This window comes from Alligator sinensis, unplaced genomic scaffold (assembly GCF_000455745.1).
Source record: "Alligator sinensis unplaced genomic scaffold, ASM45574v1 scaffold76_1, whole genome shotgun sequence".
In the NCBI taxonomy this organism is placed as follows: domain Eukaryota; kingdom Metazoa; phylum Chordata; order Crocodylia; family Alligatoridae; genus Alligator; species Alligator sinensis.
In genome coordinates, this window is record NW_005841865.1 from 2,713,941 (window position 1) to 2,731,705 (window position 17,765).

The 17,765-nt window shown below is 47.5% G+C and overlaps 1 protein-coding gene and 1 long non-coding RNA gene across 3 annotated transcripts in view; one reads left to right on the forward strand and one right to left on the reverse strand.

Moving 5' to 3' along the window:
- The window catches only part of HNF4A (hepatocyte nuclear factor 4 alpha), a 28,265-nt gene extending 23,062 nt beyond the window's left edge, over positions 1-5,203 (reverse strand). For both annotated transcript variants that reach the window (XM_025191486.1, XM_006016679.3), the window contains exon 1: positions 4,972-5,203. In XM_025191486.1, coding sequence (XP_025047271.1) covers positions 4,972-5,092 — 121 coding nt within the window. In that variant the 5' untranslated portion in view covers positions 5,093-5,203. The remainder of the gene's footprint in view (positions 1-4,971) is intronic.
- Positions 5,204-11,769: 6,566 nt separating this feature from the next.
- The window catches only part of LOC112547944, a 29,721-nt gene continuing 23,725 nt past the window's right edge, over positions 11,770-17,765 (forward strand). Inside the window, exon 1 of the long non-coding RNA XR_003091740.1 lies at positions 11,770-11,954. This is a non-coding gene — a long non-coding RNA (uncharacterized LOC112547944). The remainder of the gene's footprint in view (positions 11,955-17,765) is intronic.

The following is a 17,765-nucleotide window of genomic DNA, read 5'->3' on the forward strand; positions in this document are numbered from 1 at the left end:
GGCTTTCCGCCCGGCCCCCCCTCCCCATTGTCTAAGCGGCAAGCGTGGCCGCTCAGGGGGTGCACCGGCACTCTCAGAGGGTACACCCCCGTGAACCCCCTACATGTCACCACTGGTCTGTTCACTTCTGTTTCAATTTAATCTGTGAAGTTTAGACTAACCTGCAAAGACTTTATTGATTCAGCCTCAGGCTTTTTGACTGTCTATACCTAGCCAAAGAGAAGAATGAGACTTTAGGACATAGGAGGCTTAGAGCTCAACATCCTCAGGAATCTGATAATGTTACAGCACAAGCTACCATGAAATCTATCCTTCAGGGGCTATCCACAAACATTGGCAAGAAATGGTGGCAGGATTTTGCTGCAGAGAAAGCCACCGGCCAGGTTACTTGAGGAGGATGAGAAATACTGTGGTCAGGGAGAAGAAGCACCAAATCAGTAGAAAGCTCATTCTGCTGCACTAAGACCCCCTCAGGGGAGTTAGTCCAACCACAAGGCAGATGGCATCAAAACTTGGTAACCTTGTAGGTCTAACCTCCACAAAGACCACCTTCAGGTACCATGTATCTGCACAGCTACCTACATCTCCACCCCTGGAAATTCCAGTTTTAAATTATTTTTCTGATTTTAAATGCCCATAGAAACAGATCACATAGGTCTATTGATTTACTGGTTCCTGGGTCTACACGTCCCACTAGCTTCCTGCAACTAACATTAATGGAGCCCAGTAGAAATTAATGGGGACCATTGGAAAGCACAAGATTACCTGCAGGATTTCACTGGGGGGTGCTGGGATTTCTACCAGGGCAAAAGGAGATCATTGATCATCACAAGTGACACAGAACCTATGCTAAGGTCTGAAATGTCTAGTGAAAATTAGGGGGTATGAACTAAACATGAACTGAAAGCACAGTAAAGGCATGTGCAAGCCTCTGCTTTGTAAATCACAGGCACTGTATTTCATGAGCCCCAGGGTCAAGCCCATCATTGCGGTAACTTAACTGGAGTTATACTGGGAAAGACCCTGTGCCTCCATCTGTCTGATCTAAGACACAATGTCCCACTCTCCCTGCTGTCCTGGTTTCCCTTCTGTTATGAAAGAATGCACAGATCTCATTCATACTTTGGCAGGGAGAGGGTTACCACTCTCCCCAGGAAAGGACACAGCTGCCTGTAGTTGGTGCAAGGGATCATCTGGGCGAGGGGGGGAACACAGCTGTGCTGAGTCAGGCATTGCTCCAGCACTCTATAAAAGGGCTGTTCATTGAGATGATGGGGCTGATACTAGGAGCTTGAATTTGGGGGTGGGGGAAAAAAGGATAGGACAATGCTATCTCAAAAAGGTCTCCTGCCACAAAGTTCATTGAGAGGCCAGGCTGACCCCTTTGTTTAAAGCCCAGCCTCTGGGAAGTTCTTTTGCTGTTTGTTTGACCAGGTTCTGGATATGCCAGAGACCTGGAGTTCTGCAGCCTGGGAATCTGGTCCCTAATTGACCTGTCCCACTACACAGAGACGTGCCACTGAAATATCTAACAAAATGTGCCCTCTGACTAAGGGCTGATTTAAGTATGGAAGTGGTATGGGCATGGGTCTGGGTGTAAATCCAGAGCACTACACTTGCAGTGGCAGGACTCCTTGTGTGGAGGGCCTAAAAAGTGGACATAAAAGGCTTTCCATATAGACATCTTACTGCTGCATACATGCTAGGTTCCCTTGGTTGGGAGTTTTCTGTAGTGGATACTGGAAAGGCTTTAAGTTTAATATAATTTAGTCCAGGCACATTGTTAAGAAGAGGTGTTTTTATCTCTGCAAGCCAGCTGAATCTACACAGTTCAAATGTTGGTGTGTGAAGGCAGTCACATCTTTGTGAATCCCACTGTTGACCACCTTATCTGGGACCCCCAGCCCCTGAATTCCCCGTGCCAACTTGCTTCCCTGGAATATATAAGATGGCTATATGGAAAGCCTATACGTCTACTTGTTAACCTGATGTTGCAGAGAGTGACTAGTGCCTGACTATGCATATCGATATGGGGGTGCAGGCTATACAAATTACAGCCTCCAGCATATGCATTCCTTAAGGCCATATTACATGCTAGGAATGATCACTTGTCCTTACCGATGAGGCTGCAACACGCTCCATTTTTTTCACTCTGGCTTCCTCACTCCTAGCAAGTTGCAAAAACAATTTGCCCAGCCAAACACAATGAGGTATCCCAGATATACACAGTCACCTAGAAAGGTAACCTCCAAACAGCATTGCCCTTACCCAGCCCCACACTGCTCCTGCTACCACTGCAGAGAATGGCTCTAACTGACCCTAAGCTTGCCTATAGAAGAGAAATTTCTCATTATCACAAACTCCCCCATGTGGGCACTTACTCTGAAATAAAAGTTAGTTTTTCAGCTAATTTCAACAGATTCCAAGAAGACCAAACCTGACCTAGGAAAAGGCCCTCCACACAAGGAGTCCTACCACTGTGAGTGTAGTGCTCTGGATATATGTAATGGTAGACCCAAGAAGCCACATACAGGGACAAGGGCCTTTTTGTGTTCAGCTTGCACCCAAACATAACAAAAAAGACCATTCCTACCTGAAAAAACCTTCCAATCCACCCAGCCTCTATTCTTCTAAGCTGAAAACCAGCACTGAATGATTTGCTGGTAGATGATTCTCAAACATTATTTGTACAGTGCCAACACTGTGAATGACTGGCTGTCCTCAAGCCTTTGCTGTCCCAGCAATGCCTGAGTAATGGGGATTAGTCTGAAGCTAGGATAACTAAGAAGAAAAACAATCCCCTTAAAGGTTGAGGGATCTAATAAGACTGAAAATGATCTTATGCTCTTATAGCAACTTTTAACCTGGAGAGTCCTGTACCATTTTCCAAAGCAGGAAGCATCAAAAGAGTAACAAGATTTAAAATTTGCCACCATTTCATCATTGAAAGATGGTGGCTATTTCATAATGCACAACACTTCACAGCAGTTTGGGACAGGAAGTGTGGAAGACTGTGTCCATTTTGTGGGAAAAACAGAAACAGGTGGATTTATGTTTTAGTTGGGCAGAATGTAATTGTCTGAGCTGGACTGTTGCCAGGATGCTGAGTTAACCTTCACCCGCATCTTTTCTAAAGATATAGCCTATAACTTTCTCCATTGGATCTCATTAGACACAAAGGTATTTAGCTGAATCAGCTGGGTTACTAGCAGGCTAATTCTGGGCTTTTTCTGTATTGTGTTCGAATATAACAACCTCCTTGGCAAGTCACATACAATTAAACTGTTCTTTCCTACTCTCCCCACAGGGCCTGCTGCAGGTCATTCTCTGGATGATCGATCACCTTTACTACTCTTTATAAAATCAGAGTAACACTGTGGAAATCACCATCCCTCTCTGCTAAACCATAGGCAAACTCTACAGATAGTGCCTCCACCCCTACTGCATGAGTACAACTCTTCTCCAGGCTTTCTGGACCTTAGAGGGCCTGATGACTGATGACCTCAGTGCGGGATTTCTATTTGCTGGACAACGAAGGACTTCAAGCTTAGTTGTCAAGTTCAGACATGTCCTTAAGAATAGATACCAGTATCTCAGCAAGCTAGCTGTTGCAGTGTGAAGGCAGCCACGTCTTTGTGAATCCCACCACTGACCCCCCTTTCTGGGATTCACACCTCCCTGAGCTCCCCGTGACAGTTCACTAGCCAAGAGGCAGGGATTAGAGCAGAACCCAAAACAAGGTATGTTGGAGGGGCATTTTAGTATCATGGACTTACACTCAGAGCACAATGGCTATCTTGGGCAACCCTGTGTCACTTGTTTGCAGTAAAAAGGTTCTGTCTTGCAACCTAGTCAGTATATGCCGGTGACCAGATTCCCTAATCAAACATCAAAACTGGATTTCTTATGCAGCTTTAGAGCAGCCTGGAGAGAGAGCTAACCAGAGAGAAAGCACAAAGCTGGGATCCCAGAGGGCAGACAGTTGTTTTTTCTGCAGCATATTTAGCTGAGTGATTAACCCAATATCTAGAGAGGATTTGGGGTAACTGAGAGAGGAATCTGAGATGAATCCTTGCAGACTCCAGACTCAAACCCACAGGATAATGTTGCATATCCTAATAAAACGCATGCGATCTCCTGGAGGGAGAGGACTGTGTCCGTGTATCCCAGTGGGAAGATAAACTGAGACTAGTCCCAGTTAAAAGGGCAGAGCCTTCCTTTCCTGCCTCATACATTTAAACTCACACCAGTTTATGCCATGTAAATGGTTCAGTCTAACTTCGGGCTGTAAAGAGAAGGACTACCTGTCCCTGGTCTGGGGGCTGCCACTGGAAATATGCAAAGTGAAGCCTTTTTTAATAAGATACCTGCCCCCACTATGCACTGTACACCTTCATCCTGTGTGTGGGTTATCACTAAAAATCCAACTACAGTCCGAGTGTCTGACTGGCACAATGCACTGAAACTCTTCCGGACGCCTGTTCTACTTCACAATTAAGGGAGATTCTGTCTATCGCTGTACATCTGTGAAGCCAGGAAAAGCAGCCCACTTAGAAGCCTTCACAAGTAAAGAAACAGCTGATCTCGGCACTTTCCTTCCTGTTTGGGTTTTGAGACTGGTGAAACCCATTTGCTCTCAGCTCTGGGTCCTTGTTCCTTTGCTGCAGCCAAAGGATTAGGAGGGAAATTCTGTTGTCTCTAGGGTTATTATACTGTGCCCCTCAATGAGGTACCTGCGCTGAGCAGGTTCAGTCAGTGCCCAGAGGAGCATTAATCAGACGGCAGTACTTGAGAGAAGGAGGAAAAGCCACTTACATACTGGTCCTTCTCTCCTGGCCCCTTCAACTCCCCATGCTCTGTAGGTGAGTAAACCCCAATGAAAAGCCTGTTGCCTATAGACTGGATCTCCGGAAGGCTCTAGCTAACCCAACTAACTTCAACAGAGGAAAGCGAACCCCAAAGCAGACTTACCATTGCCCATAGCCAGCACCTGCATGTTCTCAAACTCCAGAGTGGTGTAAGCTGGGTCTAACGCTGCGCTATAATCTGCCATCTCCATGTCTATCAGGGCTTTGGAAAGACGCATTATCATTAGCAAACACGGACCAGATTGCAGCGATCCCCTTGTTGGAGGTTATTGGCCCCTCAGCCTCTTGCTGCCTTCGCTGCCGCCCCTATCTGTTGTCTTTTATTTCAAATATTTCTCTGGAGGGATTTGCTGAGCTTCAAGGCCTATACTCCCCAGAGGGGTGGAGGCAGGAGGCAGGGGGGTTAATCTTTAATCATCTCACCCAGTGCTGAATGCTGGAAGCTGGGCTTTTTTTTTTTTTTTTGGTGGGGCAGCAGTGATTGTCATTGCCTGTTTGTTTATTATTGCATTTCTTTTGCTGATTCCAGCTCCTGGGCACACGCCGCAGTGACAGCGGTTAGGGAGAAGCACATTCTCAATGAGTGGAGTATATTTCCTGAGCTATTGACCTTGATGCTTGGGCGTTTTCATTGGTCTTAATTGTACCCAGTGTGAAACCTTGGAAAAACCCTGTCTGCTCCCCAGTTCCCTAATTTCCCCCTTTCCCCAATATCCTCTCCCTCCCCCCCACCATTGGCCTCTGATTCTTGTCTTCTTTCTTTCCCCACACCCTTTCCTCTCTCTCCCTCTTTGCAGAGGTCAATATAATCAGAATTGCCGTTTACACCTTGTCGTGTCTGGTAACAATGCGAATTTTTCATTTTACTTCCCTATAAAGTGAGTTTTACAGGGCCTGAGCTTACTGTAAACACCTCCCACTCTACAGTCTGCACCAACAACCTTCAGGGGAAGGTTTGTGAAAGAGCCAGGCATGCAAATGTACAAGGGGAATGTGAGTACAAGTGTGTCTGCCCAGGCTGCCTGGTGAATGGTGGATCAGGTACACGATTACACTGCCATTACTTGTGGGCCTCAACTTTTTGAAAATCTTACCCTGAAAACAAGCTCGATTCACACTGGATTTGATTTCCATGGGTCACTCTGAGAAACCTGGCTCTTGGGTTCTGATTTTGGGAAAAGAAAACTCCAGGCATGTTGTAATGCAACACAGTGCTATTGTACGGACTATCTTGCCTACAAACTGAACCACCCAAGACATTCTGTAGAGCAGGGGTGTCAACCAGGTGTCAACCATATGGCCCACAGGCTGGACCCAACCCATGGAACTGTTTTATCTGGTCTGCTGGAAATAGTGGGGCATGGCCTGCCACAGAATTAGGGGTTCCTGGATGCAGCAGGGGGGCGAGTTAGGGCTGTGTAGATGTAGCCCTTGCTCACCCTGTGCCCACAGGACTCATGTCACCATCTGGTCCCAGACCCGCTGTAGCTGCTGCTGCCACTGTGGAGTCTGGGAGGAGCCCCCATGATCTAGATCCACCCTGAGGCCCAGGGTAAGTTTGACACCCCTGCTCTGGAATTAGATTCTATTCCAAAACGCACTCAAAATCATGAGGATCCTTTTGTTGACTTTGATGGACTTAGGGTCAGGTAATATAGGACAGTGGGCACGTCTACACAAGATGCTTATTGTGCATTAGCCTAACAACATTGTGCAGTAATGTGGTGGTGAAAAACAGTGCTAATAGTCTACTGTGCAGTGTTATTAGGCCAATGCGCAGTGTCACAAATTAATCATGCGCTGGTGCTACTGTGTGGTAACTCTAATTACTGTGCATTCAGTTAGTACTTTATTAAACAAGTACTAACTAAATGTGCAATATCTGAGGCATATTAATGAACATGTAGTTGCACCCAGTAAGAACATATTTTACACATGACAGAAAATAGTGCACTGCTGTGGTTTAGACTGGGATGGCTTTGGATGATTCACTGTAATTTCCATTGCATAGCAGTGCAAGATCAACAAGTGGAAATCACTTTATCACTTAACAGCATCAGCTGAATTGCATAGAACAGCTAGTAATTAAGGATTAGTATCAGCTTCTTCTGTAATGAACACATCCCAATTTATTTCACAATCAATGCAGGCTGATTTAGTTGACATGCTGCATAGTTAATAGCCTCAAATTAGTTTTAACTATGCTTCACAGTCAAGCAGAGCAGACTGGGCCATGCCAAATCAAAAGGCCATTACAGGTTTAAGGATCCCTGCTCTCAGAGCTCAGCACCGAAATTCTAGATCCACAGACCCCCCAAAAGTACATGCCACTGGGGCTGTGGCATTTGTTGTATTAACAGAAGATCATCAGTATGTCTACAGCATAGTGAATGTTTCACAAAGCAAAGCAAGAAGATTACAGCGTGTTTAAAAGACACATATGCTGCCTATCTGCTAGGAGGTTGGGTCTGTACATTTTGTTGGCTGTGCTGCTTCAGCTTTGTTCCTGGAGATACAGAAAAGCCCCGCGTTTCTTTTTTGGGACTAGTGTGGCAGCAAGATCTGACCCATGATCCCTAATGACAGGAAGGAACCCCTTTGAACCCAGATGTTTGGTTGTTCTTTCCCTCCGGCAAGGAGGATTCTGAGCTGAGAATTCATTTGTTTGAAACAATGTGCGTGAGAAGGAGGAGGGGAGTACAGCCCCTTAATGGCCTCATTCTTGAGACCTCCATTCCAAATCTGGTTTGGCCAGAATGATCCCTTTGATTAGATAAACGCTACAGACACAAAGTCAAATATGCGCAGGATTTGCCATAATGTCTAGTAAAATATCATAAAAACCTGGACCATTTTGCTCGGCAAGCCTTTGCTCAGATAGGCTGCTCTCTAAATAAGGCTGAAATACCTGCTCACTCCAATGAGGTCTGGAAGCTCTAGGTCAGGGGGGATTAAGGATGCTAGGAATAGAAAATGAAGAGATATGTGTGGAAGGGGAGTCGGGAAGTTTGAGGAGAATTAGGTGGCCCAGGATGTGAGGAATATCAATGGGACACAAGGCCTTTTACCTCTAAGTTGATGTGACTGCAGTTCCTCTATGTGGTGTCCTCGGTCCAGTGCCTGGTGCATAAGTGTCCCCATCAAAAATCCTGTTTCAGCAGGGAGGTCAAGGGCTGAATGGGGAAAGGAGAACAAAGACTATTCTCCTCTTTCACCCCGGAGATTATCTTGCCAGACAATATTGGAATGGAAAGGTTAATTTCCACACCAAAAAACAATGAAGCAGTTCCAACTATCCTATTTATTAGTGAAAACACTTGTTGCTTCACCCAGACTCTAGTATGAGAGGATTCTTCTCTCACTGGGAGGCTAATAAATCTAGCAGAAATTTAGAAGAGGCTCCAATGAAGAACCATGGGTAAAGTGATCCCTATAGCGTGACATATTTAAGTGACAAATCCTGGGCTAGGCACACTGACCAATGCTGGTGAATGAGGCGCCCGCACCAGCATAAATTAAAACATTTCTGAAGGGAGAGAATGGTTGAGAGACAACAACTATCCTTGATTTTAGATCATCTTGGCTCACTTAAAGATACTTCCCTTTCTGCACCAGCCAGAGACAAATTCTGAACAGCTCTTTGCTAAAAAGCCAGAGTCAATCCACTGATGTTAGGAGAGTCACCCCACACTTCAGCTGATCCAATGCCCTCTGAAACCAAAGGAAATATTCTTACTGACTTCAGGGGGTTTAAGATTTGGCCTAGTGACACTAATGCTGCTGAGAGGGGAATTTGGCGCAAGATTAGCAAGTAGTAGACATAAGCCACGGATGGGTTTTGGCCATGGAGTCTGGGAAGCGGGTGCTTTCACATTGTGTCTTGGTGCATGGCAGCTCCCTGCCTAGGGCCTTTCACTAAATCCAGTTGCTTCGGGAAACCCCATCCAAACACCTCACCAGCCTCACTCCCCAACCCTGCCACTACATCACTTCACCCCAACACTTCACATTACAGGAGCCAGTTGTAATAGGAAAATATTAGAACTCCAGGAACCAGTGTACTCTTTCATGGAACAATAATTTGATTTTATCAGATGAGCAGTAAATTCCCCCGTGTCCTTCCTCACATAAATATGACAAGAGACTAATTCTGCCTCATATACAGACCTTCTGACTGGCAGTTTCACCAAAAGTAAAGGCGATTCCCAGCGAATAAGATACATACCTCCTTAAATGAGGAACAGAATACAGGCTGTTTAATAAACACGTACAGGGAAGTATATCATCAGCCAGAACTCTTGACAGCTACTGATAGTGGAAGAGGGAGACACACACCTATTGACACATAATGGTTCTGCCTGCACTACCTACACAGACCCAGCTGAACCAGGGACTCAGTTGCCTACTACAATTGCCTCCTTACCTTGTTCAAACTTGTAACATGAATAAGGCAAGATCAGAACCTAGGTGGTTCCTATCCATGCTGCAGACTTCAATCAAGTTTTTACCTGGGTTGTATTCATAGTGTGCATGAGCCCAAAAGCTTGAAAAAAAGCTTATACTAGCAATCTTAGGTCATTACTTCTGTTTAAAAAAAAAACAAAACACCTCTAAAAGGCAAGGAAGAAGATCTAGAAAGAAAGGCACCTTAGTACTAGCCTCATGTCTTCACAATTATGTCTACACAACAATGAAAGGATTACTACAGCTGAGGTAGCCATACCTGAGCTCAGGTGCAGCTAGCAGTGTAGAATGTGCTATAAAATGCACCCAAAAAGATGGCTAAAAACTCAGGTGCTTAGCCACTGCTGAGCTCTAGGCTGCCACAGCAACACTCCCACTTGCCAAGCAAGCTAGTTCAAAGCTAGCTCAGGTATGCTAACACAATCTGCAGTCACATCTTGGCCGGCACATATCTTTGTAGAAGGGAAAATACAGCAAGCTATGCTATCAGAGAATCTATCATAGGTTGTCTCATCCCTGCTGTCCCCTTATGGTGTGAAACGCCCTTCTATATACAACTGATCAGCTCTTCAGTACCTCATCTGGCCAACAGCAATGTGAAAAGTGAGTTGAAAAATCATGTACCCAAATTGTGGTGTTTTCTTAATGCTGTTTATCATCATTAATGCAGAACTGGAAGAGCAGCAGTGGGACCCAGGAAACAAATCAGCAAAGGTGGAGGTTTGGAGTCTGGCTACTGACATAGCTGGTGACTTTGTGCGGGTGACGTTGCCTCTCTGCTTAGATTTATCATCTGGAGAATGGATAAGGCTGAAGTAATTGATGTTCATAAAGACTTTGAGATCATTAGCTGATTAAGGCATTCGCATGTTGAATTGCAGTGCATTTTTCTGATACAGTAATCACTGTCTAAACAGCTAAGAGACCAGTAGAAACTACTCTCTAGCCCTCTCTCACTCAGCACAGAAGTCATCTCTTTCCTTATCCAGAAAGCATGTATCCTGGAACAAATACAAATGATCTGAGGCAGAGGATGACATGGCAGAATCCTGTAAGTTGCAAAAGCACTACTTTAATGGTCCATTGTTTTTGAAAGTCAGGATCCCAGAAGATCAACTGTGATTCCTCAGGGATCAGAGAGAAATGCTCTGTCCAACAATCCTTGAAATGGATGTTCCACATTTGCCTGTTGAGTTCCAGAGTCTCCATGCAGAGCAGGATTAGCAGAGCAGGGAAAGCAAGAGTCAGAGTGGAGATAGTGAAGAGGAACTACAAGTGAGAGAGAGATGATGAATGGCAATCAGAAAAGGACTCAAGCAAGAGTTAGGGCCTGGGGTACTAGAGGACATTATACTGAGTGATGGGAAGGGTAGTTCTACAGCTGGAAGAGGAGAGACATAAATGTGTGCCCATGAAGTCATTCTGACTAGGACCGTGGGGCCTCCAGACCTGTCTGTTCAGAAGTCATTTACCCTGCTTGTACCTAAGATACAAGACCCATGTTAAATATTCCCAAGATCTTTGGCAAAGTCTTGCCAAAGCAGCACATGAGGCTGTAGTCTGAAGTTGTCATGTGGTGTGGCGTGAATACCATGAAGGACATGGCACCAAAAACACATGTTTGCAGCGACCAGCCTTCTTTTACCTTAGAGGCCCATTTTTCATTGGAGCTTCTGGTTTTGTACCTACAACAAATTTCAGGCACTAATAGTAATGGCACCTAGCTGGCACCTTCTGACATGCAGCAACGTGTCCTCTTCTTACCATTTGTAGCCATAATCATTGAGGCCACAGACATTTTGGCCTACGTTTTCAAGACCAGGGCGGGCAATTATTTCAGGTGGAGGGCCACTTACTGAGTTTTGGCAAGCCATTGAGGGCCGCATGACAGGCAGCCAGAGTCAGATAAATATTAATTTTCTAAATTTTTTAGGGGCCCCATGGACTGGATACAATGGCCTGGCAGGCCGCATCCATCCCACAGGCCACATTTTTTCCCACCCCTGCTCTAGGCTCTGTTCTGGGAATGGAGTGGCTTTATTGAGGCTGGTTGTAAAGCAAAGATGGGCTCAGACCCTAAACTCTGCATATGAAACCCCTCCAGACTTTGGAAAAGTTTTGAACGGGGTTCTGATTTCACAGCCAGGCTGTGTTTACTGTTCACTGAATGTACTGGCAAGCCTCTCTCTCGCTCTAATCTTTCCATCTCGTTCATTAAATCAGCTGAAGGGGAAGCATGAGCTGCTGAGTTACAAGACAAAGAACAAAAGTCCTGGGGGAATCACGCCAACATAGTCATCTCCATACACAGAAAGGTCCCTTCTGCTTTTTTTTCCCCTTTGAAATTTCAAATTCCAGTTTGTGGACAAAGTCCTGCCTATCTGAGAATATAGATCTCCGACCACTGACCAAACTCCATTCCAAGCAACTCCCTAGCTATGCTTTCTCCCTAGCTCAGTCTCCTCCATTTACTCCCTGGATTTGCTGAGATGACACCGAAGTGCTTTCACCACCGCAGCTGTGCACGTCAAAATGGATTTTTGCATTTTCTGTCTTAATCTAACAGCTTCCTTTCCAAGTCAGGGATGGGGAAGAAGATTCTGATCGTCTGTAATAAACCAGGTAGGATCCTTATCACCTGCATTTCCTGTGTGCAGCCCTTGTGGTCTGAAAACAAGAAAGGGAAACAAGGGCTTCCATTGTGCTTATACTAGCAATTTTAGGTCATCACTTTAATTAAGAAAAACAAGGACAATTTTATAGGGCACAAAAAGCAATTGCGAGAATTAGCTCTTGGAAGAAGAGACAATCTATATGGTTAACTGATAACTCCAACTAGCCTCTTCACTCTCATCCCTCCTGATTCCCCCGATTAAGCTGAACATGCTTGCATGCTAATCATTTCTTGGCCTGTTTATTTTGCATTAAAAAATTAACAGAGAATAGTTTACTGCATGACTTGCTCACACAAACCCTGCAAACTATCAGGCCTGAAACCCTTATGCAAGACTTGGGTGTCCAGCTCTGAATCTGGGCATCTAGAAAGATTTTCTTTTTTTTAAAGAATGTTTTTTTGCTAAAGTCAATATAAATTCTGCCCCCCTCCCCCACCTTCTGTCCTGAGTATATTTGCTTTGTGGCTGTTTCCAAACGGGAAAGATAAAGCCAAGGGCTGATGTTTTGTCAGACTTTTTGTAAACAGGGATATTTAGGCCACATTGTCAAATCCCACTTGCCTTTTGCCTGCATTTGTCCCATAAACAATTACAGAGCAGTCTTCCACGTGTTAATAAGCAGCTCTAAGGAATTTGGCAGGAGACAGTGAGAGCTGGACAGGGGTTCAGTTCTCTCCACCTGAAACCAGCACCAGGTTAAAATGGTGGGTTTGGTCCCTCAGCTCTTGTTTGATAGACACCAGGTGAGGAACTGCTTGAGGAACATCTCCAGGGAATAGCCTTGGTGGGTGGGTGAAGCCTCCCTGCTGCTGTAGGTTTCAGTAGAACTAATGAAGGGTCAGTTTTCCTTTTGATGCTTGCATGCAATTCCCACTAGGCCTGGGGGAGCATTTGCATGGGCATCCTGAATGGGATGAGCTGCCCCCTCCAGTACAGTCAGAAAGCTGCAGAACTTGTAAGGTGGCCAAAGCAAAGCTAAGAACCGGCACGGACTCGTGGTAACTGCAGTGTTTCCTTCCTTATTAGTCAGTCGGTTGTTTCCCCTCGTATTTAAGTTTCTGTAACTCTAGTCTCAGCACCTGGACTGATGATACCTGGAGACTCATTTGTCTGAGTTGAGGTGATTGTAGCATCATCTGCGATGCCGTATGAAATGTTAATGTAGCCAAGGTAGACTTGCTGCTAAGTCCCTTGGGGGCCCCTTGCACTGTGGCACACATGCCACACTTCTGTGTTTTGCAATGTGTGACCTGTTAACAGGAATAGGGGCTCAGCCGTGGCACAGTGGACTAGGCTTACTGCAAGATGCTGCAGTCAAAACCGGGCTAGTTCCCCTGTGTGGATGCAACAAGTTCTCTGACAAAGTCTAGACCCAGGAAATCATTGGGGCTCTCCCCGGCTATAAAAACTACTCAGCTACCCAGGATATGCTTGGAATGGTTGAGAGAGCAGAGGTTTCCAAAGCACTTAAACTTATGTGCAAGATCCATGCTTTGAAACAGAGAAAAGATTCTGATGAAGCTCCATCCAAGAACAGCCGACTGGAAGCTGAAAGGGCAGTCCCTGAGAGCTGGAGCTAATTTAAATGAGCCATAACAGCCAGCTGCTCCGGAGACTGACGGGAAAGAGAACTGCAAGCCCTTAGGCCATTTCAACAAGTGTTTCTGTTACAACAGTAGTTTCATCCCTGGACCAGAGAGGGAGTTATTCATGTGGATTAACAAAACCTCTAAACACACCCAAGCAAGTAATTTTTCATACTCTTGGGGAGGAGGGTTGGGTTTGATAACACCATAGAAACAAAGAGAAGCTAAGGCCTGGGTTTCCAGAATTACACATGTAAAAGGCCTGGTGAATTTGCACTCCTAATTGGCATGTACAGTCACTGAGACTGCAATGTGATTGTGATAACTGCAGCACAGGGATGCATTTTTATGTATACAATTGCATGTGTGCAGCTGGGAAGATATGGGCCAAAATGATTTATTAAAATCACAGGGTGAGTCACTGCCAGGAGTGGGGAGAACACCCATGAGTTCCATGTTGTTACCATTACTCAAACTTCTTCGATTTGCCCCACACTTCCAGTGTCCGTTTCAGATTTCATTTTAATCTGGGAAAATGTGTCCATTTTTGCTCCCCAAAGCACCCTATTTTGTGGATGTGTCAATTAGAAAAAACATTTTGTTTCCCAGAGAAAATTAGTCTGTTTTGGAGAAGAACAAAAGTGCACCACATGTGGCTGAGAAATTAACTGTTTATGGGTTGATGTACATTTTCAGCAGGTTTTCTGTTTGAAAATGATAGTTTCAGCCCATTCAGGAAAAAAGCAAAACCTGAAGGACAACAAAAGTTTGGTAACGAAATCATGAAAGTTCAGGCCCAGAGTTTCCAAAACAAAATCCCCACATCCACAATATCCACATCGTCTCCTCTTCTACTCACCCCCACCAGGCCCACCTGCATAGCTCTGGTTTGAGGGATTTTATTTACTGGGGCAGTAACACCCAATTTCTCAGCAGTAAATGTATGGGGCTAAGGGTCTTTTGCTGGGAGACTAATACAATCCCTTCTCATTTGGAATCCATAATGGAAAGATCCTTAACCAATATATAGGTTGCCAGATACAGTGAGCACCCTGCCACTAGCACCTGCAGGCTGTTTGCTGTTCATTTACACTATGTACAGACATTCAAAAAGTCTGAGCCTGAATTGATTCAAACTTTTCAGGTTAGTCTAACCTGCATAGATTGAACCAATCTGAAAGTGCATAGACATTCACTTTTGATTCAGTAAATGCAGGCACATGCCTGCAGTGGCTCAGGCCCAAAGTCGGAGGGTGCTAGAGTGAGCCCTCCCTCCCCTTCGGCAGTGACTGAGGGAAGCTGAGCTGAGGGGGGTGCGTGGCCAGGCCCTGGTAGACCTGAGTCTGACTGGGGAGAGGTTTAAATCCCCACCCTGGCCTGCAGGGACCCCAGCCCAGGTGTGCCTGGAGGAGGAAGGGGGAAGCAGCCCTTGGCAGACTTTTCGGTGGGGTGGGGCATAGCCAGACTCCGGGCCGGCTGGCACCAAAGGGTCAAGCAGTGAGAGTGGGGGCATGGCCAGACCCCCCACCAGCCCTGTGGCAGGGGAGGAGGAGGAGAGGGAGGGCCCTGCCTGCTGCAGCAACTCCCTGACAGCCTGGCCTCAGTGTGGGGAGCCAGGAGCCCCCCCTGTCCCAGCGCTCTGCCCCTCCAGCCCTGAGCCCCGAGGCAGCACCGCACAGAACCGCCTCCCTCAGCCCCACAGCGGAGAAGGGGGAGAGCCCTCCATAACAGCCCGGCCCGGCCTGGGCACAGGGAGCCAGGAGCAATCTGGGCATGCAGCTCCCACAGCCCCAGCCCCACCTCCAGCTGGGAAGGACCCTGCCCCCATGGCCAGGGCTGACCCAGCTCTGGCATCAGCCCACCTTACCTGGGGCTTGGGCTGAGCTGGGTCGGCCTGATGGTGCTGCTGAGGGCAGGGGCAGAGGGGCCAGGCCTTTCCAAGCTGGCTGCAGCTTGGCCTGAGGCCATGGGAGCTGTGCACCCAGATTTCTCCTGGCTCCCTATGCCCAGGCCGGGTCAGGCTGCCAGGGAATCGCTGCAGGGGTCAGGGCTCTCCCTTTCCTCTTCCTCCCCCGCCGTGGGGTAGGGGGTGGGATGGGGAAGGGGGTTTGTGCAGTGCTGCCTCAGCGGCTCCCTAACAACCTGGCCTAGCCTAGGTGCAGGGAGGTGGGAGCAAACTGGGCGCACAGCTCCCGTGGCCCCAGCATGAGCTGCAGCTGGCTGGGAAGGGCCCTGCCCCTGCGGCCTGGCCCAGCCCCGCCATCCACTTGCCTTGTCCATGGCTGGGGTTGCGGGGCTGAACCAGGGCAAGTGGCAGCGGTGGCAGGGCTGGGAAAGGTGGCTGTGGGGGGGAAGTGATGGCAGTGCTAGGGGGTCTTATGGCCACCCCAAAATTTGCCTTAGCCCCATAGCCACCCCTCCCAGCTCTACCGCTGCTGCTGCCCACCCTGCTCCCGTCCACAGTGCAGTTCCCTCTCAGCCCCCCCACTGAGAAAAGGATTGTGGTCTCCAGGCACATGAGGCTGCTGCCCCTGTCAGGATCCCTGTCAGGCATGGCCAGATGCCGGTCTGGCATGGCCCTCTGAGGTGAAAGGGTCAGAGAGGGGGTCTACTCCCCTCTCCTTTCCTTCTCCCCTCAGGGGACCCCAGCCAGAGTCTGCCTGGTCAGGGCACAGTAGCCCCTGTCAGGGGGTTGAGCGGCAGAGGCTGCAGCTGGGGTTGGCAGACCCTGGGTGGGTCATCTGGTGGGGGAAGGCAGGGAACACTGGCACATGCACCCCCTGAGATTGGCCATGCACCCCCTGGAAGCACCAGCCACGAAACAGAAGTACTGGCGGAAGTGCACTTCCGGTTTTGCTGCTGGTGGTTCCGGGCGTGGCGATCAGCCACTGGAGGACCCCTGTCGGTGATCTGGTGCCCCCCCAGACTCAGGAGGCACCAGTCACCCATGAGAGAAAGGGGAAATAAACCCCCGTCCTGCCCCCTTCACCTCAGGGGGCCAGGCCTAGCTGGCATCTGGCCATGTCCCCACCCCTGCTCTGGCTGGAGGGCAGAGGGGTGGTGCCCTCTGAAGCAGACAGCCAGCCCAGCCCAGCCCAGGGCTGTAGAGCATGCTGGGATGCTGGGGGACTCTGATTTAACTTGGACCAGGAAGGGGTCTGGGACAAAAGTTTCATAAACCGGTTTGACCCAAATCAGTTAAGTCTGATACTACATTCAACTACAAGTTTATCTTAAACCATACTACAGGTTTATCTTAAACCAGTTTTGGCCATTTTTAAATTAGTTTATGTGCACTGAACTTCTGTTCTGAGTTTAAACCAGCTTCTGATCACTTAAACTGGTTTATGTGTAACTTCTATCCCTAGCCTTAGGCTTCATTTAATTGTGCTTGGTGTTCATTATATACAAATGAAAATGCTCCCCTGGTAGCTCCACCCAGCGCAGTGATAGGAAGAACCTCTGCTGTCAGAGGAGGAGAATGGCCAAAATCAACAAAGGTTACACAGCGATTTTTTTTTGTTGTGAAGGAGGAATGGGTTAGCATGATGGGCTTTCTGGCTAAGGACTGAGTCACTGTTGGTGCCACTGGCACTAGGCACTGCCAGCAGTGGGTAAGGAACCACAGGGGCCAAAAATACAGACTGAAATAGATGCTCCTAATGGGGTAAAACAGGGGTTCTCAACCTCCAACCCATAGGCAAATGAAGCCTGTGGAGTCGTGGCATCCAGCCCACTGGGTACCATGGGTTGGGAAATTAGGTGGCAGGAGAGCAGTGGCAATTAATGTGGCCACTCTTCCCCACTTCCAAATTCCTAGACCCTAATCCCTGTGTACAGGCTATGCCCTCTTCTCTCTGTGTAGCTGGATTAGGACTGAGCCATGCCCCCTCCCCCAATGCAGCTGGATCAGGGGCAGGCCTGGCCCCACTTCCCCAAGTTGCCCCTTCCAATTTGTTGGATAGGACTCCAGGTGCCAGCTTGGGACCACCAGCCAGATTCAGCCCACTGACAGATGGGGTACCGTCCATCTGGCCTGCTGGGAAAAAATGTTGAGCACCACTGGGCTAGAATATGGGGTTGAATGAGGGGATTGAGCACTGTGTCCTGATGAGAATCTCAGTCCTAGCAGGGACAAGAAAAGAGGAGAGAAAATCACTCACATTCTGCAA